Source organism: Aspergillus nidulans, chromosome IV (genome assembly GCF_000011425.1).
Source record: "Aspergillus nidulans FGSC A4 chromosome IV".
NCBI classification, from domain to species: domain Eukaryota; kingdom Fungi; phylum Ascomycota; class Eurotiomycetes; order Eurotiales; family Aspergillaceae; genus Aspergillus; species Aspergillus nidulans.
In genome coordinates this window covers 698,633-724,626 of record NC_066260.1, presented here as the reverse complement: position 1 = coordinate 724,626, position 25,994 = coordinate 698,633, and the positions used below count along the sequence as shown (strand labels likewise).

At 46.6% G+C, this 25,994-nt stretch overlaps 8 protein-coding genes across 8 annotated transcripts, besides 1 other annotated feature; 4 read left to right on the top strand and 4 right to left on the bottom strand.

Annotated features, from left to right (window-relative positions):
* Nucleotides 1-25,994: part of a sequence feature (contig 1.122 1..214949(-1)) that runs on past both edges of the window.
* akr1 (putative aldehyde reductase (AKR1)) lies at nt 959-2,256 on the top strand. The gene is made up of 4 exons (XM_659705.2): nt 959-1,062; nt 1,119-1,305; nt 1,368-1,784; nt 1,840-2,256. Exons 1-4 carry the CDS (start codon nt 1,016-1,018, stop codon nt 2,191-2,193), a joined length of 1,005 nt encoding a protein of 334 aa, XP_664797.1. The 5' UTR covers nt 959-1,015; the 3' UTR covers nt 2,194-2,256.
* ANIA_07194 (NAD(P)H-quinone oxidoreductase) lies at nt 2,335-3,507 on the bottom strand (the record flags this gene model as incomplete). The annotated part of the gene is made up of 3 exons (XM_659706.2): nt 3,447-3,507; nt 3,030-3,388; nt 2,335-2,955 (listed from the first exon to the last, which is right to left on the bottom strand). Exons 1-3 carry the CDS (start codon nt 3,475-3,477, stop codon nt 2,335-2,337), a joined length of 1,011 nt encoding a protein of 336 aa, XP_664798.2. The 5' UTR covers nt 3,478-3,507.
* On the top strand, nt 11,407-14,753 carry ANIA_07195 (uncharacterized protein; the record flags this gene model as incomplete). Its single annotated transcript, XM_659707.1, has 18 exons — nt 11,407-11,577; nt 11,781-11,793; nt 12,010-12,124; nt 12,171-12,267; nt 12,558-12,573; nt 12,681-12,800; nt 12,851-13,047; nt 13,093-13,270; nt 13,322-13,420; nt 13,475-13,498; nt 13,550-13,632; nt 13,672-13,777; nt 13,827-13,889; nt 14,013-14,025; nt 14,073-14,155; nt 14,323-14,403; nt 14,488-14,510; nt 14,595-14,753. The coding sequence occupies 18 exons, from the start codon at nt 11,407-11,409 to the stop codon at nt 14,751-14,753; spliced, it is 1,641 nt and encodes a 546-aa protein (XP_664799.1).
* On the bottom strand, nt 14,785-15,609 carry ANIA_07196 (uncharacterized protein; the record flags this gene model as incomplete). Its single annotated transcript, XM_659708.1, has 6 exons — nt 14,785-14,882; nt 14,934-15,021; nt 15,070-15,158; nt 15,209-15,338; nt 15,383-15,448; nt 15,523-15,609. The coding sequence occupies 6 exons, from the start codon at nt 15,607-15,609 to the stop codon at nt 14,785-14,787; spliced, it is 558 nt and encodes a 185-aa protein (XP_664800.1).
* ANIA_07197 (uncharacterized protein) lies at nt 15,970-16,878 on the top strand (the record flags this gene model as incomplete). Its single annotated transcript, XM_659709.1, has 2 exons — nt 15,970-16,179; nt 16,282-16,878. 2 exons carry the CDS (start codon nt 15,970-15,972, stop codon nt 16,876-16,878), a joined length of 807 nt encoding a protein of 268 aa, XP_664801.1.
* ANIA_07198 (uncharacterized protein) lies at nt 18,557-20,364 on the bottom strand (the record flags this gene model as incomplete). Its single annotated transcript, XM_659710.1, has 11 exons — nt 18,557-18,707; nt 18,739-18,771; nt 19,106-19,107; nt 19,158-19,171; nt 19,259-19,301; nt 19,511-19,515; nt 19,560-19,568; nt 19,635-19,657; nt 19,921-19,928; nt 20,124-20,144; nt 20,359-20,364. 11 exons carry the CDS (start codon nt 20,362-20,364, stop codon nt 18,557-18,559), a joined length of 315 nt encoding a protein of 104 aa, XP_664802.1.
* On the top strand, nt 21,526-23,431 carry ANIA_07199 (MDR family NADP-dependent oxidoreductase; the record flags this gene model as incomplete). Its single annotated transcript, XM_659711.1, has 6 exons — nt 21,526-22,077; nt 22,140-22,278; nt 22,330-22,399; nt 22,546-22,788; nt 23,079-23,110; nt 23,352-23,431. 6 exons carry the CDS (start codon nt 21,526-21,528, stop codon nt 23,429-23,431), a joined length of 1,116 nt encoding a protein of 371 aa, XP_664803.1.
* ANIA_07200 (uncharacterized protein) lies at nt 23,837-25,548 on the bottom strand (the record flags this gene model as incomplete). Its single annotated transcript, XM_659712.1, has 3 exons — nt 23,837-23,989; nt 24,026-24,499; nt 24,550-25,548. The coding sequence occupies 3 exons, from the start codon at nt 25,546-25,548 to the stop codon at nt 23,837-23,839; spliced, it is 1,626 nt and encodes a 541-aa protein (XP_664804.1).

Here is a 25,994-nt window from a genome sequence, read left to right as displayed (position 1 = left end):
TATGAACCGAACAACATCGGACTACTTGTACCAAAAACCAGGAGGGACTACTCCCAATGCCGACGGCAAGATCGACCGAGCGTCAGTGATCAAGAATGTAACCCACCACTGCCGACCCGATTAGCGTGACGGTGCAAAGGACCAATCTCGTGTGCCTTTGTCACTAATGGCAAGTGGGAGGCATGGCCACGTGAAAGACCTACGACGGCGCCGTATTTGCACTGAGCTTAACAATCTCGTTTCAGTGTAGGTCGAATGGCTCTCGACAAACCTTCCTGAATCTTCTTCGGCGGCAGCTTGGAGTTGCCCCGGGATGGTGGGTGGGCGCGGGGTGGGATGTCGCGATTCGGGTCGAGAGCAATGGAAATCAACCGAATCGCCATCACAGGCTCAGAAGGTGCAAGCGCAGAGAGAGACCGAAATCGACCAATTTAACCGCCTGTACAGAAGACCCGGGATAACTCCGAGCGAGAGACCGAAGGATTGATTGGACGCCGAGCAGGACACAATTATCCGTGCGGGATATTGGTGGAGAATTTCCCCATCGGGAAGGATATTTGTTTCCCCGCGGAGTGGTGTCTACCGATTGACATCATAGGAAGACCGGAAAGTACCTAGATAGACTGTTGAGGGTCAGTAGAGGTTCATTGAAGGGTGCAAGAGAATAATACTGACAGAGACGCTGAATGTTGGGAAGGATAATTGAGATTGTAACGGGATGGTTGAGGGGTAAAGTGCTGTTACCTATGATGCCATCAGGTGAGCCCCGCCGAGGGGTACGGCAGCGGTTGGCGGGGAAGATCGAGACGCAACGAGGATTCGACCTGGATCGAGGACTGTCCGGCGTCCACGGTGGCATCGATGGCTTCCAAGGTAATGTTAACCCCACCGGAACTGCGCAGCCTTTTATTATTCCCCTTCTCTCCCTCCCAATTTCTCTCCTACATCTCTCTGCATTATTGATTCCTCTCATTCCCTCCAGTCATCCATCCACCATAATCCATTCACAAACACAATGTCTCTCGGCAAGAAGGTTACGCTTAACACCGGTGCCCAGATCCCGTACGTATCCTCGAATCCTCGATATGGCGGTTTTGGTAATGGCTAACATGACACAGTCAGCTGGGATTCGGTACCTGGCAGTCCGCCCCCGGCCAGGTCGGCGAAGCGGTCTACCAGGCCCTCAAGGTCGGCTACCGCCACCTTGACCTGGCTACTATCTACCAGAACCAGCGCGAGGTCGCCGAGGGCATCAAGCGCGCCTACAAGGACATCCCTGGCCTCAAGCGTGAGGATATTTTCATCGTACGTCAATTTTTGTACCCAGAGCAGCTCGTTGGGCCATTAGACTAACAGTTCGCTTGCAGACATCCAAGCTCTGGAACACCCAGCACGACCCCGCCGTTGTTGAGAAGGCTCTGGACGACTGCCTTGCGGAGCTCGAGCTCGACTACCTCGACTTGTACCTCGTCCACTGGCCCGTCGCCTTCAAGACCGGTGACAACTACTTCCCCTTGGACGAGAGCAGTGACCACCCCGACGGTGACGTCCTGATCGATGACAGCATCTCTATTGTTGACACCTGGAAGGCCATGACCAAGCTCCCCAAGGAGAAAGCCCGCGCCATTGGTGTCTCCAACCACACTGTCGAGCACCTCGAGGCGATCATCAACGCCACCGGTGTCGTCCCTGCCGCCAACCAGATCGAGCGTCACCCCGTTCTCCAGAGCAACGACCTGATCGAGTACGCCGCTAAGAAGAACATCCACATCACTGCTTACTCAGTACGTCCCTGAAGCGTTGTACGCCGCTTGCAGCCTAAACTAATGAAAAAACTAGGCCTTCGGTAACAACATGTTCAACATCCCTCTCCTCGTCGCCCACCCCGAAGTCAAGGCCGTCGCCGAAGAGGCCTCCAAGCGCCTCGGCAAGACCGTCACCCCCGCCCAGGTCATCCTCAACTGGTCCCAGGAGGGAGGCCACTCGGTCATTCCCAAGTCCGTCACTGCCTCGCGCATTGCCGAGAACTTCCAAGAGGTCGAGCTCACCAAGGAGGAGCTCGCCAAGGTCTCCAAGCTTGGCGAGGAGCGCCGCCGCTACAACACACCTTACGTGGCTAACAAGCCTCGCTGGAACATTAACATCTTCGGCGAGGAGGACGAGAAGCCTGCCAAGCACAAGGTTATCGTTTAGATGGATTATGGATGGTGCTGGTCACTTATGAGATGTATATATGATGAATATAAAATATAGATGACTCCAACTTTACCCGTTTTCCAAGACGTAGTGTTATGAAATATATATATATAATATTTGTATATAATAGGGGTCTAACTAAATGGTACAAATAATCTTCCCCTTAGTTTGGTTACTCTCCATCAACTTATGCGCCTCAACCACATCATCAAACTTAAACACCTTCTCAACAAACACCTTGAATTCTTTATTCCGCAACTTCTCCAGCGCATTGTCAACAAGCATATTTCTCAACTTCCTTTGATACTCTTCGTCCCGACTCCTCAACGTACTTCCCTCATAGCGGATTCTCTTCCTCAAGAAGTACGAGATATCCACATTCTCAACCTTGATTCCACCCAAGAACGCAAGGTTCACAATCCGGCCATCCAGTGCCGCGCTCTTTAGGTTATCCTGGAAATAGCCCGCACCAATGTAGTCGACAATGACATCGACACCGCGGCCATTTGTGGCTTTAGAAAGTTCCTCGGCCCAGTTTTGAGTCCGGTAGTTGAAGCCCGCTGTCGCGCCGAGCTGGTTCACACAGAAGGAGATCTTTTCGTCGGAGCCCGCTGTGACGTAGATTGCGGATGCACCGGCGGCTTTGGCGAGCTGGATTCCAGCTATTGAGACGGAGGAGGCGCCTGCGTGCCAGAGGACCGAGTTCCCGGGTTTGAAGGCGCCAACGAGGTGCAGAGCTTGCGTTGCCGTAATCCATGTCTTAACACATTGTCAGTACCTAATTCACGGTGCGAAAAGTCCTAGACAGCGTAGGCGCGCAGATTGATAAGTACCTCAGGAATACCCGCAGCCTCCTCCCATGACAGCTCTTTCGGCTTATGAATAAGCATCCCCGTCGCAACGGCAATATACTCTGCGTAGGCACCACCATACGCCAAGCCAAAGACCTCATCACCAACCTTGAAATCTTCCGTTGCGCCGTCACCGAGCTCCGCGATTGTCCCGGAGAATTCGACGCCCAGGGTTGCGGGGGCTTGAGGGGGAACCGGGTACTGGCCTTCGCGCTGGAGAAGATCCATGCGGTTCAGACCGAATGCTTTGACTTTGACAAGGGCCTGCGAGGGACCATACTCGGGAACGGGGATGTTGTCGATGTAGAGAGCGTCGGCGGGACCTTTGCCGCCCTTTATGGCTGAAGGAGCGGGGCGTAAGTCTGGTGATAGCGGAGGTGGGAAGGGAGGGGGACGTACCAACTGCCCGCATGGTTTTCTGAGAGGGCATAATCCTTGGAGATGTCAATTGTGTCGAGATATTGTCAAGCAGTCCAATTTGGTGACCGAGAAGAGTAGGAAGACGCTGCGTTAAAGAATAACGCCCGCGCTATGATGTCGTTGACCGATAAGGTGATTGATAAGCAGGCGGGGTCAATTTCCCGTTCTCGGAGTCTGGCGGATACGTTAGCCTGCCGACTGCCGAGCAATGTACAGACTCCTATACCAGCTCGACACCACCTCAATTGCATGCTAAACGCTCAAGATGTCCTGATCCAATGCCAAATGGCATATACCATTCTTAATCAAATACAGCACGGCAGACCCGACCTGACCGAACACCCGTCGAGGTTTTTTTTTTTTTTCTTCACATACTTGCTGATCTTTATCGAGAAGCTACAAGGTCTTACAGAACAACCGCGGTTCTCAGCGTAGCGAAGAATCTTAGCCGGCGGCCTCGGCTGCTCGAGCACCTAGATTACGTGGATTGCCTTCAATTCCTTCATCGTCAAACCAACCGCTTCCCGCGCGTTGTCGCATCCTCAGAAGGCACGAGTTTAGGGGCTATCATATCTTGAAGGAGTGCAAGAAGCAAAAGGGTTGGCCCAAAAGCCGTCGCTAGGCGATTGGGCAAGCTTGTTGAACCGTGATTGATGATATCCCCAAGACAAACTAACGGCTCTTTGGGTACTCGCTTGGACTTTATTCCAGAAAACACCAACCAAGCGTGAGATGCAAGTAAAAGAAGATCAGGGGTAGGGCACCCATGTGCGAACCAGGCTCACTGGAAAAAACATGCATTTTTTTTCAGAGCAAATACGCCTGATTAAAGAAACGAAGGTGGAAGGATGTTGGTAGTCGACACATCGTTCCCTATATCAAACGGGACATTTGGCCACAGCACACTGACTCTACACTGGCAGGCAATGTCGTCTTGTCGTCCCATTTACTGGTAAGTAGGAGGCAGACGAAGGGTGAGTAAAACACAAAATGTTGGGGTTTGGGCATACGTACTGAATCTGGCAACGGCGAAGCTAGTGTGGCAAGTGACCAGCGGGCACATGCAATGTATTGAATGAAAAGAAGTATCTGATCTGGGAAGGTGGTGCACTTGAGCCAGCCTTCAGACTCTGTAGAGTAGACTTTGTCCTGAATTTGTCCTGAAAGTAGAACGCGCCCCACACTAGCAAGGATGACCCTGTCAGCCTGAGGAGTAAGCTTAACGACAATTATGCATATTAATGGTTATTATAGGAACCGTAATATCGAGCTCAATTCTGCTACAACTAAAAGATCTTTCAATGGTTCTTCACTCTCTCAATATACCTACCTCGCTTCCACATATACAAACGACGTCCCCAGAATCGAGACTTGTGGAAGGGACGGACAATTGTCATTACTGGATGGCCAACGTGGCCGCCTATCTATACACAGCTTACTAAATAATGACTAAGCGAGCTCGATCCCTAAGTTAGGGGCAGGCGATGCCATAGGTTTGGTTTGGTTTGTTTCGTTTCGTTTCGTTTCGTTTTATTATTTAACGTCACTCGGCGGATCACGGGGCCCACGTGATCTGCGGCCTCCCAGGGGGCATCTGGACGTGCTACTAAACAGAACTGCCTAGGAACTAGCTAGATACAGGTTTAAAGCAGCAACTATGGACAATATATATTAGAAATAAGTAGAAGAAGCACCTGGTACTACCCTGGCCAGGTCTTTGAGGGCAGATGCCTGTTTTGACTACCTATAGATTGGGGGGAGGGGCCGGACCCTTTATCCAGGTAGATGTGTGGACTATCATACTATCAAGCACTCTGGCAGGCCCAGTTCAGGCATATATCCTTGAAGAAGGATAATTCTTGTATAATATAGCTGAATTCTTTAGCCCTGGCAGCTATACTTAAGAGCTAGTCTATTATTTTTAACAGGCTGTCTCTTATATATCTCTATCTATCTTTCCAGTACTTTCTAGTATATAGGCAGAAGAAGAAGTATACTGGGGTCTTGGTCCTACCACAAGAGCAGCTTTCCAGGTAGTCTAAGTAGTTAAAGCACTGGTAGTATACCATAAAGTCTCTGTAGCCTGTACAGGCAGTAACAAGTCAGCCAAGTACCTAACAGGGAAGCTTGTACTCACGGGTGTGGCTTTCCTTTGTATAGGGTCTAATATCCAGGGTCTTGTAGGCTTGTAGTGCCTTACTAGCATATACTGTATATATCTCTATACAAAGCTACTATTTTATCTCCTGTTGTAGGTATGCAGGAGATAGGGGGATATTAGGGCTATATATAGAGGACCCAAGCTTTGCAAGCTTGTCTACCAGCTTGTTCCTAGTAATCCCAGAATAGCCTGGGATCCAGCAGACTTGAAGGGGCTTCTATAGCCTAGTTAGGATTAAGAGAGCTTCCAACTACTAGGTAGTAAGCTGGCTAAAGGACTCTGATAGTCTATGCCTATACAGAGTAGGCCTATAGCTTGCTAGCAGGGAGGCTGCTGCTAGGTTATCTAGGAGGATAACTAGCTATATAAAATAACCTATATATAGTTGTCCCAGGGCTGCGTGTAGGCCTTCTACAGTACCTATAATTTCTATATTATAGACCTCTGTCCTGGGGCCTGCAGGGCCATATCCCTTAGTTACCAGAATAAGGCCAAAGTAGACTATATAGCTAAATCCTGCCCCTTGGCTAGTTTGTAAGCTATCTAAGTATACTAATATCTATAATAGGGCAGGGCTATAGTCTTTATTATCTGTTAGGAGTATGTATAATAGAGGGTGAGGCAGCTCTATTATAGCATGCTCTGGTAGGGGGCTGAGGAGGAGCTATAGGATCCTTTTAAGCCTAGTTTTAGGCCTGCCTATAGTAGTCTCTGTAGCTATTTAGGCAATTAGGTATTTAGTATTAAGGCTTATATATCTTACTACTACCCTCCAGAAGATGCTGTTAAGTAGAGCTTCTAGGTCTAGTAGGTCTACTTTACAGAGAAGTACTGTAGTAGGGGTAGTCTTATAGGCTAGGATAATAGCTAGGACTGCTGTGCAGAAGAGAGAAAGCAGGGAGTTAACTACCCTTTTTTATCTTTTGCCTGTATAGAAGACTTCTGTACTGTACAGAGTTGTTGGGAGAATATACTATATAACTACTACCTGCATGGAGGCTACTAGATAGCTATACTAGGTATTACTAAGTCTCTTTAGGTGCTGGGCGAGTTGTTTCCTGCAGCTGAGGACTAAATTAATATAGGCTTTAAAAATAAGCTTTGTATCCAGAAGAACTCCTAACCAATATATATATAGAAATAGTATAATCTCTCCTATACTAGGTAGAGTAACTATAGGAAGATACTGCTACTACTTTCTAGAGAAGTATTATATCTCTATTTTCTCTATTAAGAAAGGGAGGCCTGTCTCTGTCCCTAGGGCAGTAATTTATTTATAAGCCCTTACTAGTTATTATAAGCTCTCTTCCAGAGTATTCCTAGTTAATAATATACCTATATTATCTGTATAGCAGAAGGAGCCCTCTAAAATAGAGACTATTCTTGCTGTATATAGCAGAAAGAGTATTAGGAATAGGGGGGATCCCTGGAGGAGTCCTCCTTTAATTAGTACTATAATAGTGCCTTCTTTAATATAAACAGATACAGAGCAGCCAGTAAGCTAGTCTTTAAGTAGCTGGAGTAAGCCTTTATACTATCCTTACAGGTATAAGTAAGAAAGGAGCTGTTAGTATATTACAGTATTAAATACCCCTTTTATATCTAGTAGGAGTAGTAAAGTATCTTTTCCCTGTTAGAAGGCCTCTTCTACCCTGTGAACAAGAACCTAGACTAGGTCAATAGCAGAGTATCCTGGCAGGGCCCTGAAGTAGTAGGGGGCTAGTACATCTGCCTGAATTGCTCTTACAGCTATCTACTATGCTAGGAGGCACTCTAGGCCTTTGCCTAGGGTAGAGAGGAGGCTAATTAGCTGCCAGGCATTAAGTTGGGTATAGTCCCTCTTCCCTAGTTTTAGTAATATTATTATCTTTGCTGACTTCAGGCTTAGTAGAAAGCAGCCTTCCTCTATATACCTGTAGTATAGTTGTGTGATTATATCTCCTAGGACAGGCCAGAGCTCCCTCCAAGCAGTAGTAGCAAGCCTGTCCTCCCCAGGGGTAGAGGGGGGTAGTGTAAGACGTGGTCTAACGTCGGGGTTCTCTAGCTACAACGAAGCGATGACTATCAATGATAATTATCCAATGGAGGGAGCTCAATTGGTACTGAAGAATATTGAAAGGATTGCTTGGAGATCTCTCTGTACATGGCATCAGGAGGCCCTTCATATAACCTCCAGTGTGGTTAGTTCGGCATCTCCAAGCAATACCATTACAGTGACGCATTGGTGATTGCGTATACCACCGCATCCCACTGCAACAATATATGGGTTGATCCCAGTACGGCTCGTCCCTTGAATTCCTACTGGCGGACCGGTACGGCTCTGGCGATCCCTCATATTCCTACTGGCGGACCGGTACGGCTCTGGCGATCCCTCATATTCCTACTGGCGGATAGGCACCGGTAAGGCGCCCGTCCGCGTTACGTGGGAATTGAGGGATAGGGGTCACGCGACGACCTGGCCCTGTGACAGGTAGGGCACAGAGGGCAGCCTAGCAGTGCTCTTTTGTTGGCAGGTACAGGGGGCCCAGGGGCTTATTAGGGGGTCCCTCTTCTATCTGATTTGGAAGCAGGGCCCCCTTCTCTAGGAGGTGACTAAGAAAGGCATTTGCTTTGCCCTGTAGGGTAGTAACCTGAGCCCCTTGTATATTTAGGGGAGGGGCAGCAAGCTAGTCTGGATGCCTAATCTACTTAGCAAGTTTAAATATATCTGTAGGTGCTGTAGCTTGTTCAATCTACTACTTCCAGTATTCAGCCTTTGCCTGTATAATAGCCTTCCAGAGCTGTTTATAATCAGGATTTTATTACTATCTTATTTGGTATAGTATAACTATTAGTTCTGGAGTCTACTATAGGGTCCTGGGGAGTCTATGAGTATTATATCTTGATATACCTTGTATTGCAAGTTAGGATATCTGGACCAGTTGCTCAGCTAGTAGGTTAATTAGTAGGGTTAGGTCAGGCGGGCTTGCCAGTACTCTGGCTTTCTCCCAGTTAGTAGAGCTAAGCTTGTATATAGGCAGGGGCTCTTTCTATTCCAGTATTATTCTAATTATTGCATGGTCACTTGGAGTCTTTAGATAGTCTTCTACTAGGGCCCTTAGTAGTAGGTTAGAGAAGACAAGGTCTAGGATGTTTGGTCTATAGGTGGGGGTGCCTGGCTCAAGGCAAAGTTCTAGCTTGTAGGTATCAAGCCAGTCTAATAGTCCTGTTGTACCAGGTATGACAGTATAAGACTTAGTATCTGGCTGCTAGAATAGGTACTAGATATTAAAGTCTCCTACTAGGATAGTATTCTCTGGCAGAGTATATCCTAGAAGTATAGAAAGTATAGAGGGTATTAAGCCAGCACCAGCAGGGGCAACTAGATTATTAGGAGGCTAATAGATATTGATAATAGTAAGGCCTGCTATATAGATTATAGTAATATCTAGAGAAATAGGTTCTAGGAAGGAATAGGCTAGGAGATCCTATTATATATATATATTAGAGTTCTGGGCCTAGCAGTCTATCAGGTCGGGGGGCTGAACAGCTGATATCATGGGTAGGTCTTGGTTAGGTATTTTGCTGTATTTGTCCAAGGTTCTTGGACAAGAGATAATATCTGCTTCAAAGAAGAGTAGCAGGTCATGTACAGCACCCCCCCTTCCTATATTAGCTTATAGTATTTTTATAGTTCAGGGGAGGGCAGGTTTTGGTTTAAAAGCTCCTGGGTGAGCTGTCTTGTAGGCTAGCTTGTAGTTTAGGTACTGTTTATTTATTATTTAGAACTTTTAGCTTTGTTTTGCTCCTATTGGAAGATAAGCTGGCTAGCCTTGCAGATAGCAACTAGAGCATCCTTTGAGAGGCAGGTAATAATGTTCTTCTAGACATGGGGTCTGGCTGGGTATTTTAGAAAGTCTGCTGTATGTAGGCTGCAGTAGTTAATATACTGTATATAGTAGTTATAATCCTGTTTTAAGGATCTGCAGGAGATATATTAGTTACTAGAGCAGCAGGCCCTTGTATTATAGAAGTAGAAGCATCACATGTATTGCAAAGGCCTTTGCTTAGGGTGGGTGGGTCTTGATAGGCCGGACAAGCCAAAGAGTTGCAGGGGGTGTTATAGCTTTTTTGGAAAGGCTATGACTGCTGTAATAGAGTCCCTCTCTACTAGGTATTTTAAGAGCTTGGTCATGAGTAGCTTAATACTAGTAATATACTCTGCTTCTATGCTAATATCTATAATTATTATATCTATCTATCTATCCAGGGACCAGAGTTGTTTTGGGATCTGGGAGATAATAACTGTAACGGGCGTAGGCAGTATTATTTTCAACTGGCTGTCCTGTATAAACGAGTATCACAAGCTTAGAGAAAGAAAAAGAAACAAGAGATAAAAGCGCAGATATCTCCCTCCTCCCTTTATCAACCTTTTCTGATCATACGTCAGGACTTCTGAGTTCCCGGACCTGTATACCGCCGGACCTACATGCCGACGGATCTCTTTTCCTAAGCTACGAGGCTGCAATTCCGAGGCTGTATACTGATGTTGCAGAAACCTTATCTAGAACTAGGTTGAGGGCATGGCCGACAACCAAGCTCCAGGCCATAGCCTGTGACAATAACCTGATAGTACTCTGTTAGAATTTCAAAGTATCTATCCCTAGCTAGGCTTGCTGCCTTCTCTAATAGTAGGAAAGCCTTTCCCTATTCTGTTATAGTAATTACATACCCAGTTAATATTACTTGCACCTGTATAATCATGTCCAGAACCTTCCTAGCAAGGGTGACCTAGATGCCATGTGGTCTAATAGCCTGGAGGCTGGAGGAGGCTGGGAGGCAGAGGAAGATATAGTAGTCAGTCTTATTTAACTGCTTTAGCTTTTGTTGTATAGTTTGTTTGGCTTGCATATACTGTTTAGGGGTAATAGTTTGCTAGTTCCCCTGGCCAGCTCTTGGAGCTGTTAGATATGCCCAGGTTGTATACTGCAAGGTTTGCCTGCCTGGGGGTCCTTTAGATGCTTCAGGAGTAGGAGGTTAATTTAGCTGTTCTATCTGCCTGGGTGGTTGTAGGGGTGTAACTGCAGGCATCTGAGGAATCTGCTACAGGGAGTCTTGCTTTGTAAGGGTAACAAATCTGGCTGCAAGTCCCTGTGCCAGGTCTCTTGGACAGCCTTGTAGGGAGGAGACAGTTAGGTCTAGTACTTTAGCTAGAGAGGTCATTGCTAGTTTCCAGTCATTGAGGAGGATTAGCTGGTTATCTACTACCATGCTGACCTGATCACAGATTAATAGGGCTTGTGGTATATAAGGTATAGCAGCAGGAGCTGTATTAGGAGTCTTCTGCAGCAAAAATAAGGCCCTTCTCTTCAGGGAGTTCCGGGGTAGGGGAGTCAGGGTGGTAGGTCCTGAGGGGGGGTCAGAGTTTTCACCCAGGCGCGGAGTCGCCGGGCGGGCTCCGCCTTGGGGGGAGATATCCACCTCCATGGGGAGGAGGGGATGAGCAATGAGCCAAGTGTGAGAGATCAGTTATTAGAGCAGTAGGGGGTGCTGTTTTCCCCTCGTCGTGAGTGCCAGGCGATGCCATAGGACAGTATGTATGCCAGGTTACAGCTCAAACGACCGCGCTAAAACCTCAGGCGACCTTGGTGTGGACCGCTAGCTCACGTGACTTCGCTAAATCGTTGAGGTCAGACGACCTCGCTCAAAAAAATAAATATTTCACTCTGTAATCACTTTACACCAATCCAGCCTCGATACAACCTATGATTCTCCCAATTAGTTTTGAACTAGTTTACAATGGATACCGAGTACAATTACCTCAACGACCAAACCGTCATTAATGACTTAATAAATTTATCAATCTCATCTGAGAGTGATTCTTTGAATGAGAATGAAGCTGAAATATATCATGAAAATGATGATAGAATTTTACATGAGCGAAACCAGGCCGAGGTAGAGGTTAAGGAGGTAGGAATATATATTTTGGGTATACCAGTTTCTAACTAGTTCTAGGATCCTATGCCAGTTCCTTTAACAACAGGAGCACCTTCGCCAGTCTCAGCACAAAAAATTGAATATACTAATCATTTGCCTGAATATCCACAAACTCATCCACAAGGATATGCATATGTGATTAATTTTCATCAAAGCCAGCCTGAAAAGATTCGCAGTGCACTCACATCAGTAAGTAATGTAAACTAGTTCCCGCTCGGTCGGAACTAGTTCTATTAAACCTAATCGTCATTATCAGATGGACTAGTTACTAACTAGTTTAGATTCAATATTCCCATAAAATTGCTGGAACTCCACGTACAATCTTTTCTACATTTTTGCAGTGCTGTGTCAAGAAATATCATTATACATGTACAGGCATTAAAGCCTGTGAATATTTACATCCAGATTTACTGGATATGAATCACCAAGAGGTTACTGATGCGATGTTCAATACTATTTTCCAAAAAAGAAGGGACATTATATCACAGCGAGAGCGGCCAGAGACTCGTACAACCTATAGGTAACTATATCTAGTCCCTAACTAGTCCCTAACTAATTACTAGCAGCCTCTACCGTTCAGTCTGCAAGTCCTTCCAAAATAGCGTTGCATGCCTAGCATCGCAAACTAGTTGCAAACCAGTTCTTCGCAAACACTCTGAGCCTGTAAGTGTCCTTGCTTCTAACCTATGGAAACTAGTTCTGAACTAGTTCAGGATATCTCCGGAGCAAGCCATTACTATATTGCTTGTATCAATGCCTCATCAGATATATTTCAGCAGCATTTTACCTATAGCCTTTCTCACAGGGCTTCTAACCTTGACATTTCATTATTGGAAGATCTATTTTCAAGGCCGCTAGAGGTAGCTAATGAAGCCTGTGAAATGATTGATCAACAAACAACTCGGAGAGCAAACTGTGGTAAGGACCTGTCTATTCTATCTTTGAATAACTAGTTACTAACTAGTCCTTGTAAGGTGTTGACCATCCGCAAGGGCCGGGAAAGATCAACAAATTCAGATGCAGTACAACATTTACTTTCTTTATACCATTAAATATTGCAGAATGCCCTTATACAGTCTTTGTATCACGTGGTATTCATTCACATCCTCCTCCTCCTCCAAATAAGCCTCCGCAGCTTATACTAGATGAGATTTTGGACCTTATTCGAAAGATGCAGAGTCCTGACTTGACCCCTAGTAAGTGCAGCTAGTTCACAACTAGTTGAGCATGTGCTAAACTAGTTTAGGTTTATTTCTACGGAGTCCGGCACTGAAACAGTTTTGCCAAAAATATAATGGCCAGACTCTTTCACAAATCCATAATAGCTTTGTAAATCAAGACCGATTTGCAGCTATTATAGCAAAGGAAAAGGCTTTACTATATCCTAAAGGCCGTGGCCTTGCAGGTGTACGCTGCGAGTTGGATCGGCATCCAGAATATCGAGTATGTAAACTAGTTCATGACTAGTTCTCTGCTAATCATACTTAGGAATATGTTCGCAGAATCTATACAGACCATGATATTGTCATGATTATTTGTGGATTTAATAAGCAAATCCAGCTCCTTGGATCCCTTGATTCATTTGAAGTTGATATGTCTTATAAACGAGTTAAAGGGGACTTTAATGAGGTTATTTTTGCAACCTTTTTACCTCAGCATGGGAAGAGTAAGTACCTGAACTAGTTATAGACTAGTTCTACATAGCTAACAACTACAGTTATAACTTTACTTCGGGTTTTCATGGATCATGAGTCAGCATTTAGCTATAAACTCCTCTTTACACGGGTCTTCCAGTTAATTGCTGATATCCAAGGATGTACAACACAATTCTTTTATCTACATAATAGGGGACTTAAGGCTATTATTACAGATATGTGTGCAAAGCAGATGTCAGGTAAGAGCAGCCCCTAGTTATTATATAGACTAGTTATTAACTAGTATACAGGACTTGGCCATTACCTGCAAGAGCTTGATCCTCTTCAGCGTCCCTGGACATGGCAGCTTATGAATATTCTGATTTTATGCCGGGTTCATTTTCTAAGAACTATTTCTAAACTAGTTCAACAGACTGGAGATCTATCTGATTATCATTCTTCAGCTAGATGTCGGATGGAAAGCCTTCTTACTTGCTCAACCCGAGAGGAATACTTTCACCTGATTGAATTATTAGAAGGTAAGGATCTTACCCAACTAGTTGGGAACTAGTTCTAACTGTTATACAGCTCACGAAACCCCTAAAATTGCAGAGTGGGCAAGGCATAAACGGCATTCAGTTATTGCTGCAGGTTTAAATAAAGCCTGTAGCCTGATAAAGCCAGAATATTTTGAGAAAATTAGGAATATTACGAATGCAGTGGAGCAAAGCCATTATAAGTCATATTATATGGGAACTTATGACTCGTTATTAGGAGCGACCTTGAGGTAAGAACTAGTTGTCAACTAGTTATGATTGCAACTGATATCTCTAGCTCCCGAATCCTTGACCAGCGTGATATTGACCAATATCTTGCTCGAAATCAATATGGAACTAGTCATTTATCACGGATCACAAGTATGGATACCCGGTTTTATAATAGTATCAGGCGTGAAGGCAAGTTATTTTTCACCTATTTAAACTAGTTACTAACTAGTTACCCCAGGCACACGGAAACGAAAACGCCTGGCTCAGGATAATGAGCTAGTTCTATCTTCAGTTGAAGATAATAGTATTCTTTTTAGGGCGAGTTCTTCAGGATTCATTCCTCCACGCCGATCTAGTTCCCGTGGTCGAGGTTCAAGATCTAGATCACGGGGAAGCAGGTTCGTACTATAAACTAGTCCGAAACTAGTTCATGATGATTCTAACTTCTAAAAAGTTCTCGTTATAATACACCAGCACATCAGTCACCATCCAGGTCTTCTTCAGAGTATGCTATTCTTACTTGTTGAAACTAGTTCTGGATTAGTTCCGCTGACCCCAGGTTCTACATTTTAGAACACCTATCCTCCAGCGATCAGCTACAGCGAATTTACAGGTTCAAAACCTTGAGCTGCAAAGACAACAACTTGAACTAGAAGCTCAACAAGTTCGAATACGAAAGGAGAAGGCAGAGGCTGAAAAATTAGAGCTTGAAAATATGCTTCGTCGACGAGAGTTGGGTCTGGACTGATTAAGAAATCGTGGAACTAGTTATCAACTAGTTAAAAGACCTCGTTACTCTCGGCCTCCTCTTCATCCTCGTAAGGCTCAAAGAGCTCAAAGTGGTCACAAACATCCAGATTAGCCTCCCTACAGCAGTCTAAACTAGTTAGTAACCAGTTAATGTATTTTACTTTAGATTGCTGCATACCTTTTGCCTTATCTGCTTCCTTGCATGCATCACAAGGGACTGAATAACCCTGCTCACGAACGTATTTTTTGACTGCTGACTGGTTTATCTATAACTAGTTAGCAACTGGTTTTAAAGCGTTGTAGAATAATCATACCTTTCCGTCGCGACGGCGGGGGATCTCAGGCTTCCCTACCCCATCCTCTTGTCTTGCATCATAGGCTTCGAGCACGGCTTTGTAAAATACTGAACTAGTTAGGAACTAGTTCTGGCAACAACAATCTTGCTGTAATCACCAATCGCATCATCCTCCTCTTTTGCAGTAGGACGGCCACCTCCTTCTTTCTCTAAGAGATCGAATTTATCCACGTGCGCTTTTCTGATGTGCTTCTTGAGGTTGTTTGTGTTCAGAAACCGAGTCTGGAACTAGTTAGTAACTAGTTGTAGGCGAACAGCAACAGCAGCAGTACGGAATTGGTGCATGCAGGGGCGCGGCAGTAAATCTCTCCGACATGTGGAATCAGGTAGCCGTGATTCTAAGAAGAATTAGTTAGCAACTAGTTTAATCATATCACTCATGGTGGTTTCTTAAACTGGTTCGCAAGCTCACATCTGCCTTGAAGTCAGGAAGGTCTAATTCAGCTTTCGAAATCTTAGTATATCGAATGTAATTAGGGTCTTTCTTGACTTTGGCCATTATGGGGGCACGGGGATTAGAATATGGTGTTAGCATGTGGTATTCAAGTTACGTGCGTTGTATTGACCTCAAACGACCGCGGTCGCTTTAAGCGAGGTCAGGTGAGCGCACGGACCCTCAAGGTCGCCTGAGGTTTTAGCGCGGTCGCCTGAGCTGTAGTCACTATGTATGCCCCGACAAGACTCAAGCGTCACATGACAAGGTCACATGATGTACTAGCTTTAGATAGCTTCGGATCACACATCCTAATCGGATCATCAGAGAACCCGCCGAAAAACCACGACGAGGGGAGAACAGGGCCCCCTACTGCTCTAATAACTGATCTCTTACACTTTGCTCATCGATCATTCCCTCCACCCCATGGAGGTGGATGACTCCCCCCCAGGCGGAGCCCGTCCGGGGACTCCGCTCCTGGGTGAAAACTCTGAACCCCCCTCAGGACCTACCACCCCGACCCCCCTACCCCGGAACTCCCTGAAGAGAAGGGCCTTATTCTCCCTACAGAAGACTCCCACTGCAGCTCCGGTCCCTGTATCCTATTTGCTGCAAGCCCCATCAATCTGCAAGCAGGTCAGCATGGTAGCAGACAACCAGCTAGTCCTTCTTAATGATTAGAAACTAGCAATAACCTCTCTTGCTAAAGCTCTAGATCTAACTGTCTCCTCTCTACAGGGCCGCCCAAGAGACCTGGCCCAGGGGCTTGCAGCCAGATTTGTTTCCCTAGCAAAACAGGACTCCCCTCAGCTGATTCCTCTGATAACAGCAGCTGCACCCCCACAGCCATCCAGGCAGATAGAACAGCCAAACCAACCTCCTACTCCTGAAGCTTGCAAAGGCCCCCTGAAGAGGCAAACCTCGCAGCCTACAACCTGGGCATCCCTGACAGCCCCAAGAGCTAGTCAGGGGAACTGGCAAACTATTGCCCCAGAACACTGTATGCAAGCCAAGCAACCAGCACAACAAAAGCTGAAGCAGCCAAACAAGACTGACCACTGCATCTTCCTCTGCCTCCCGGCCTCCTCTAGCCTCTGGGCTATTAGACCACATGGCATCCAGGTCACCCTTGCAGGGAAAGTTCCAGACAGGATTGCACAGGTGCAAGTAATATCAACAGGATATGTAATTACTACAACTGAACAAGGCAAGGTCTTCTTACTATCAGAGAAGGCTGCAAGCCTAGCTGGGGATGGATACTTTGAAATACTAACAGAGTATCACCAGGTTATTGTCCCCTGGATCCCAAAACAACTCTGGTCCCTGGATAGATAGATAGATACTACAATTACAGATATCAGCAATGAAGCAGAGCGCATTACTGGTATTAAACTACTCATGGCCAAACTCTCAAAGTACCTAGTAGAGAGGGACTCTATCACAGCAGTCATAGCCTTTCCAAAAAGGCTACAACACCCCTTGCAACTCTTTGGCCTGTCCGGCCTATCAAGGCCCACCCGCCCCAAGCAAAGGCCTTTGCAATACACCTGATGCCACTGCTTCCATGATATACAAGCCTGCCACTCCAGCAAATGCTGTATCTCCTGCAGATCCTTAAAACAGGAATATAACTACTATGTGCAGTATATCAACTACTGCAGCCTATATGCAGCAGACTTCTAAAAATGCCTAGCCAGACCCCATATCCAGAGGAATACTGTCACCCGCCTCTTAAAAGATGCTCTAGCTGCTATCTGCAAGGCAGGCCAGCTTGCCTTCCAACAGGAGCAGAAGAAAGCAGAAGAAAGCTCTAAATAATAAACAGATAATACCCATACTACAAACCAGCCTACAAGACAGCTCACCCAGGAGCTCTTAAACCAAACCCTGACCTCCCCTGAACTATAAAAATACTATAAGCTAATATAGGAAGGGGGGGTGCTGTACATGACCTGCTACTCTCCTTTAAAGCAGATATTATTCTTGTCCAAGAACCTTGGACAAATACAGCAAAGCACCTAACCAAGACCTACCCACAATATCAGCTGTTCAGTCCCCCGACCTGATGGACTGCCAGACCCAGGACTCTAATATATATATAAAGGGATCTCCCAGCCTATTCCCTCCTGGAACTAATCTTACCAGATATCACCACAATCTACACAGCAGGCCTTACTATTATCAATATCTACTACCCCCCTAATAACCTAGTTGCCCCTGCTGGTGCTGGCTCAATACCCTCTATACTTTCTATACTTCTAGAATATACACCCCCAGAGAATACTATCCTAGCAGGAGACTTCAATACCCGGCACCTATTCTGGCAGCCAGATACTGAGTCTTATGCTGTCATACCTGGCGCAACAGGATTATTAGACTGGCTTAATGCCTATAAGCTGGAACTTTGCCTCAAGCCAGGCACCCCCACCCATGGACCAAACACCCTAGACCTTGTCTTCTCTAACCTACCACTAAGGGCCCTAGTAGAAGACCATCTAAAGACTCCAAGTAACCATGCAACAATTGGAATAATACTAGAATAAGAAGAGCCCCCGCCTATATACAAGCTTAGATCTACCAACTAGGAGAAAGCCAGAGCCCTGGCAAGCCCGCCTGACCTAACCCTACTAATTAACCTACTAGCCAAACAACTGGTCCAGACATCCCAGCTTGTAATATAAGGCATATCAAGATATAATACTTACAGACTCCCTAGGACCCCATGGTGGACTCCAGAACTAACAGACATACTACACCAAACAAGACAGCAACAAAACCCTGACTATAAACAGCTCTGGAAGGCTATTATATAGGCAAAGGCTGAATACTGGAAGCAGTAAATTGAACAAGCCACAGCACCTATAGATATATTCAAACTTGCTAAATAGATACAACATCCAGACTAGCTTGCTGCTCCTCCCCTGAATATACAAGGGGCACAGGTTACTACCCTACAGGGCAAGGCAGACGCCTTCCTTAATCACCTCTTAGAGAAGGGGGCCCTGCTTCCAAATCAGACAGAAGAGGGACCCCCAAACAAGCCCCTGGGCTCACTACACCTGCCAACAAAAGAGCACTGCTGGGCTGCTCTCTGTGCCCCACCCCTGTCTGCCCCTAGGGAGGACAGACTTGCCACCACTGCTTGGAGGGAGCTCTGGCCCATACTAGGGGATACAATCACACAACTGTACTCACAGGTATATGGAGGAAGGCTGCTTTCCACTGAGCCTGAAGTCAGCAAAGGTAATAATATTACCAAAACTAGGAAAGAGGGGCTATACCCAACTCAATACCTGGCAGCCAATTAGCCTCCTCTCTACCCTAGGTAAAGGCCTAGAGCGCCTCCTAGTATAGCAGATAGCTGTAAGAGCAATTCAGGCAGATGTGCTAGCCCCCTGCCACTTCAGGGCCCTGCCAGGATACTCTGCTATTAACCTGGTCCAGGTTCTTGTTTACAGGGTAGAAGAGGCCTTTTAACAGGGAAAAGATACTTCACTACTCCTACTAGATATGAAAGGGGTATTTGATATTATAATATACCAACAGCTCCTTTCTTACTTACGCCTGCAAGAATAGTATAAAGGCTTACTCTAGCTACTTAAGGACTGGCTTACTGGCTGCTCTGTATCTATTTATATCAAAGAAGGCACTGCCATAGTACTAATTAAAGGCAGACTCCCCCAGGGATCCCCCCTATTCCTAATACTCTTCCTACTATATGCAGCAAGAATAGTCTCTACCTTAGAGGGCTCCTTCTGCTATGCAGATAATATAGGTATATTATTAACTAGGAATACCCAGGAAGAGAGCTTATAATAACTGGTAAAGGCCTATAAGCAAATTACTGCTCTAGGGACAGAGACAGGCCTCTCTTTCTTAATAGAGAAAATAGAAATATAATACTTCTCTAGAAAGCAGCAGCAGTATCTCCCCATAGTTACTCTACCTAGTATAGGGGAGATTATACCATCCCTATATATATAGTAGTTAGGAGTTCTTCTAGATACAAAGCTTACTTTTAAAGCCTATATTAATTTGGTCTTTAGCTGCAGGAAACAACTTGCCCAGCACCTAAAAAGACTTAATAATACCTAGCATAGCTGCCCAGTAGCCTCTATATAGGCAGTAGTTATATAGTATATTCTTCCAACAGCTCTGTACAGGGCAGAAGTCTTCTATACAGGCAAATAATAAAAAGGGGTAGTTAACTCCCTGCTTTCTCTCTTCTGCACAGCAGCCCTGGCTATTATCCCAGCCTACAAGACTACCCCTACTGCAGCACTCCTCCGCGAAGCAGACCTACTAGACCTAGAAGCTCTACTCAACAGCATCCTCCAGAGGGCAGCAGTAAGATATATAAGCCTTAATACTAAATACCTAATTACCTAAATAGCTACAGAGACTACTACAGGCAGGCCTAAAACCAGGCTTAAAAGGATCCTACAGCTCCTCCTCAGCCCCCTACCAGAGTATACTATAATAGAGCTGCCTCTCCTTCTATTATACATGCTCTTAACAGATAATAAAGGCTACAGCCCTGCTTCTTTATAGATTTTAGTATACTTAGATAGCTCACAGACCAGCCAGGGGGCAGGGTATAGCTATGCAATCTATTTTAGCCCTATCCTTGTATCTAAGGGATATAGTCCTACAGGCCCCAGGACAGAAGTCTATGATATAGAAATTATAGGTACTGTAGAAGGCCTATACACAGCCCTGGGACAACCATGTATTGGCTACTCTACCTAGCTAGTTATCCTCCTAGATAACCTAGCTGCAGCCTCCCTGCTAGCAAGCTATAGGCCAACCCCTCACAGACATGGTCTGTTAGAGACCTTTAGCTAACTAGCTGCCCAGTAGATGGAAAGCCCTTTAATCCTAACTATGCAATAGAAGCCCTTTCAGGTCTGCTGGATTCCAGGCCACTCTAGAATTACTGGGAATAAGCTGGCAGACAAGCTTGCTAAGCTAGGGTCTTCTATATATAGCCCTAATATCCCCCCCTCCCCAGCATACCTACAACAGGAGGCAAAATAGTAGCTCTGTATAGAGATATATACAGCATATGCTAATAAGGTGCCTGAAACCTACAAAGCCCTGAATATCAGACCCTATACAAAAGAAAGCTGCTCCCGCGAGCACAAGCTGCCCTGGTAGGTACTTAGCCAACTTATTACTGCCTGTACAGGCTACAGAGACTTTATAGCATACTACCAGTACTTCAACTACTCAGACTACCTGGAGAGCTGCTCTTGTGGTAGGACTAAGACCCCAGTGTACTTCTTCTTCTGCCTATATACCAGAAAATGCTGGAAAGATAGATAGAGATATATAAGGGACAGCCTGTCAAAAATAATAGACTGGCTCTTAAATACAGCTGCCGGGGCTGAAGAATTCAGCCATATTATACAAGAATCATCCTTCTTCAAGGATATATACCTGAACTGGGCCCGCTGGAGCACTTGATAGTGCGACAGTCCACATATCTACCTGGATAAAGGGTCCGGCCCCTCCCCCCAATCTATAGGTAGTCGAAACAGGCATCTGCCCTCGAAGACCTGGCCAGGGCAGCGCCAGGTGCTTCTTCTGCTTATTTCCAACATATATTGTCCATAGTTGCTGCTTCAAACCTGTATCTAGCTAGTTCCTAGCAGTTTTGTTTAGGTAGCACGTCCAGATGCCCCCTGGGAGGCCGCAGATCACGTGGGCCCCGTGATCCGCCGAGTGACGTTAAATAATAAAACGAAACAAAACGAAACTAATCGGATCATCATCGCTCTCTTTCAAGTGGATCCATTACAAATCTCGGACACTTTCCAACGGCTGTGGATCTCTCGGAGCTTGATGCACCGGCCTAGACTCCGTAGACCCCATTCCCAATCCCGTTAAATAGAAACGGCGCAGCCAAACGAGATTGGAATAAGTACTATCGGCGTCGAATATTATCTCCCAGCCCAAGCAGCTTCAGATAACACCGCCAAGATGCCGTCTAGCAAGCAATGGATCCTCGCTAACAAGCCCACCGACCTCCCGACTCTGTCGGGCCCTACTCCTACCTTCAAGCTCACCAGTGCCGATGTTCCTAAGCCCAGCTCGTCGCAAGCCCTCGTGAAGACTCTTATGCTTTCCAATGACCCTGCCCAGCGAACCTGGATCGTCCCCAATGCAGACCCAGAGCGCCTCTACTTACCTCCCGTCCAGGAGGGCTCACCCATGTCCGCCTTTGCACTGGCCGAGGTCGTCGAGTCCGGATCCCCCAATGAGCTTCCAGTCGGTAGCCTTGTCCTCTGTCCTACGAATTGGACTGAATATTCTGTCCACGAGATCAAGACGCTGCAAAAGATTCAGCCAATTGAGGGACTGGATTTGGGCCACTTCCTCGGTGCGCTGGGGATGACGGCTGTCACTGCATACTATGGGATCAAGGAGGTGGCTGGCACGACCAAGGATGATACAGTTGTTGTCTCAGGGGCCGCGGGTGCCACTGGAAGCATGGTTGTCCAGATCGCGAAGAAGATCATTGGCTGCAAGCGGGTGAGTCTCTTAACCCGGATAACACGTATACGCCGAACGGAAGCTGATTGATGCACGAGTAGGTCATCGGTATTGCCGGTACAGACGACAAGTGCCGCTGGGTTGAGACGCTGGGTGCGGACGTCTGCATCAACTACAAGAAGGACTCGTTTGAGCAGGATCTCATCAAGGAGACCGAGGGCTTCGTCGAGGTTTACTTCGGTGTGTACCCTGCTGAACTGACTGTGTTTGAACGTTGCTGATAGCGAATAGACAATGTTGGTGGCAACATCCTAGATCTGATGCTGACCCGTATGAAGCGCCACGGCCGCATTGCTGCTTGGTAGGCTTCCCCCCCGATATCCCGGTGTTGTGACTCCACTAACAATTTCATCAGCGGCACTATCTCCGACTACAACCGCCCCGACCCTATAGGCCTTAAGAATTTCTTTGTACTGTTCCCTAACCCAACTTCTTCTGGAATGCAAGTGCTGACGACAAGCAGGAAGTGATCTCAATGCGCCTGCATATCCGCGGCTTCATCGTGCTCGACTACTATCACAAATTCTCTGACGTTATTGCTGAGCTGACCCAGGCCTGGAAAGAAGGCAAGATCGTGGTTGACGAGTCGATGCAGACGGTTGTCGAGGCCAAGTTTGAGGACATCCCGAATGTGTGGATGAAACTCTTTGAAGGCGGTAACACGGGCAAACTTTGCACGAAGATTGTCTCGTAAATCACTTGTATATATCCCTGGGTGGAAGCTAAAACGAATTACGAAGCTCAAATGTATACAGAAATCTAATCAATGAAGTAATGACCAAGTTTCTTCCAGCTCTGTCCTGGGTCAACATTTCTCAACATTCTGGGGTAGTGCTGGAAAAGGAGTCCAACATTGAATGAAGTGAACGCTGAACTAATCCAGGAATCAGTTATGCTGGGCTTTGCAAGTCCTCAGATTATCCATAAAACGGAGTTTCTGAGATAATCTCCTTGTCAACCCCTGCATTCCACAAACGTAGACGCAGACACCGTGTGAGACGGGGAAAAGAGAGTGAGTCATCGGCTATACAACCACGCGGGAGCCTCCTGTACATTCATAAACGTTCTATGGTGTCGATACCGCTCTCCAAATCTGACGGATAGCTATATATAGGGGAGATCATGTGATGGCATTACATGCCAATGGCTTATAAGATCCTAGGGGCGTGACTTATATAATAATCCTTATACACCATGGTAACAAAAATGCTCTGGTGCTCAGTTCGCCTAGGTATAACTCATTACCCCAACAGAAAGGCAAGTGCTTATTATCATTGCTGCAACTGGTTGTCTAAACCTCTGGTCTCCGATAAATGTCAAGTCCATGGCTTAATTACTGGTCTTGCTACTGGCCACGGCCTGACGCTGCATCCACTGCATTTTTGCCCTGAGTTAACAAAATTCCTTTCCCGCAGTTGCATGTGAACGATCTTAATTCAACCTCCATCATGCCCATCTTATACGGGTGGTAGATGAGCAGGCGAACGTGTCTTTCAGCTATTGACAGGGTATGCTCCTTGTTCGTTCATGCAAAAACCAAACCGCGGACCATACACTGCGGGCCTCCCATTCTGAGAGTGAGTTAGGGCTCCAGAATAGAATACGAACTTATATTATGAGCATATTGAGGTTTGTGGGAGGAGAGTTATTTACGTGGCTTAGATGGGTATAATGCCTTTTTAGATACAGCGAGTCATTCCTTGCACAAAATCGCCCCGAGCTGCAGAATCTATATTACTTAAACATCTTTATTGTCCTGCTCGGTCTTTTTTCCACTTTTTTTCACATTAACCCACTGCATAAACACCACTCCAAAGATCCCGATGCAGGACAAGCCCACGCCGACATAGAACGTCCCCGTCAGAGCCTTGTTGTACGCCCTCAAAACTGCCTGGTAGACCGTCTCATCAGTCACCAAATTTCTTACCTCCGTCGCACCCCCATCGATCAACCGCGCTGTGTCAACGCTCGGTGCATAAATCTGGACATTGGTCTTGAGCTGATTCGAGAAAACATTCTGCCCGACAGACACAAAGATAGCCGCACTCAAATTCTCAAGAAACATAACAATCGCCGTCCCGATTGCGATATCTTCAATCGGGAGAGTGCACTGGGGCGCCGCAAACGCCGTCTGAAGACCAAGACCAACGCCCGCGCCAAAGAGGAATTGGTAGCCTATCCATTCTGGCGATCCAGAGGAGACGGTAAATGTGGAAAGCAGACCGGAACCGACTGACATGAAAATAACTGTGAGATAGGCGAAGGGGACGTAGTAGCCTAGCAGCGAGGTGAGGAAGCCTCCAGAGAGCGAGAAGGTCACGTAGGCGAGGACCATGGGCAGATTCATCACGCCAGAGCGAACTGCAGATGCGCCTTTCACGGCTTGGAACCAGATGGGGATCTAGGAGAGTTGTCAGTGGATTTCGTCTTGCAAAAAGAGTCGGCACGTACATAGTACAGCATTAAGAAGAAGCCAGCAGTAACACCCGAACCAAACAGGGCCGCGCCCCAGACATTCCTGTTCCCGAAGACTCTCGGCGGCACCGTTGCGCGGTCTCCGCTGAAGTACTGGATGATCGTGAAGCCGCTAAGTAGCACGCCTGCAAGGAAAAAGAGCGCAATGATACGTTCATTCCCCCAGTTGTACTTTGTCCCTCCCCACTGCAGCGCAAGAAGCAGACAGATGACACCGGGCAGTAAACACAGCGAGCCAGGAACATCCATTTGGCGGATCTGATTCCCGATCCCGGACTCGCGGTTCTCACTCCCCGCAAAAGCCGGGATCAAAAACAAAATCACAAGCGATGGTACTGCCCCCAGCGGCAGATTGATATAGAAGCACCACCTCCACGTCAACGCCCCGTTATCCGTAAAAGCACCCCCCATAAGTGGTCCCGCAATCGCGGCAAGCCCATACATAGACCCCAGCAGTCCCACCAACGTTGGCCGTCTTCGCGGCTCTACTGAGTGTGCAATGAGCAGGAACGAGCCGTTCGTCACGCCCCCAGCGCCAACACCAGCAACTGCCCGCCCCACAATCAAGGCCGTTGAAGAAGGCGCAACGGCACAAACCAACGAGCCAAGCTCGAACAGAAACAAAGCCACAAGGTAGACCCATTTCACGGTGTAGAATGTGTATAGCTTGCCCCAGAAAAGCTGAAAGGCGCAGTTTGTGAGAAGGTAAGCACTGGCGTACCAGCCGACATCGCCTAGAGCGTGGAATCGGTCGGTGATTTTGGGAATAGCGCTGGAGAGAATGGTGTTATCAAGACCGACAAGGAACACAGACAGGTTCAGACCTATGAGGATAAATGTCAATTTAAGGACACTTGGGTATTGGATCTCATCTGATGATGGCGCTGGCTCTTGCTCTGGGAACTTCTCTCGTTGGGAGGTATTGAGAGGCACTGAGAGGCCGTTGCCTTTACTTCTCGAGGGATTGTCTGCCATGACGACTGGGAATTTTCCAGTATCTCGGTAGTCTGCGGCTTTTGACCTACTCTCGCTGATTCTGAAGATGGATCATGCTTTATATTGTTTTGCTTTTATACTTGCGGACCCGTAAATGGTTGAAGGCAGTGCCAGATGCACGGTGGAGCATGCCAAGGCGTGACTCATGGTCACTCATTGCAGTTGTGGCCAGTCATCGTTGGCTTAGTGGGGTGCTATCTCATAGCTCACAAGTTTGATTGGCGGATCTTGATTTTAAGGACAGGATGGAGTGACGCTGCCCTAAATCATCCCTGAGAACCCTAGATGAACTAATAAAAAGACGAGCTATCCATGCACTCATTTCATATCACCATGCATAGACCTCGAACCAAGGGACTCTGAGATCTTGAATACTTACTCTGAGTTGATCTTCAAGCTGTCGATCATTCCCGCTGGGAGCTTCG

Excerpts from the sequence above, each read along its gene's own strand:
- akr1 (XM_659705.2), top strand. The coding sequence starts at position 1,016 with ATGTCTCTCGGCAAGAAGGTTACGCTTAACACCGGTGCCCAGATCCC. Across the intron at positions 1,063-1,118 it reads AACACCGGTGCCCAGATCCC|TCAGCTGGGATTCGGTACCT; the intron begins GTACGTATCCTC and ends AACATGACACAG. Across the intron at positions 1,306-1,367 it reads AGCGTGAGGATATTTTCATC|ACATCCAAGCTCTGGAACAC; the intron begins GTACGTCAATTT and ends GTTCGCTTGCAG.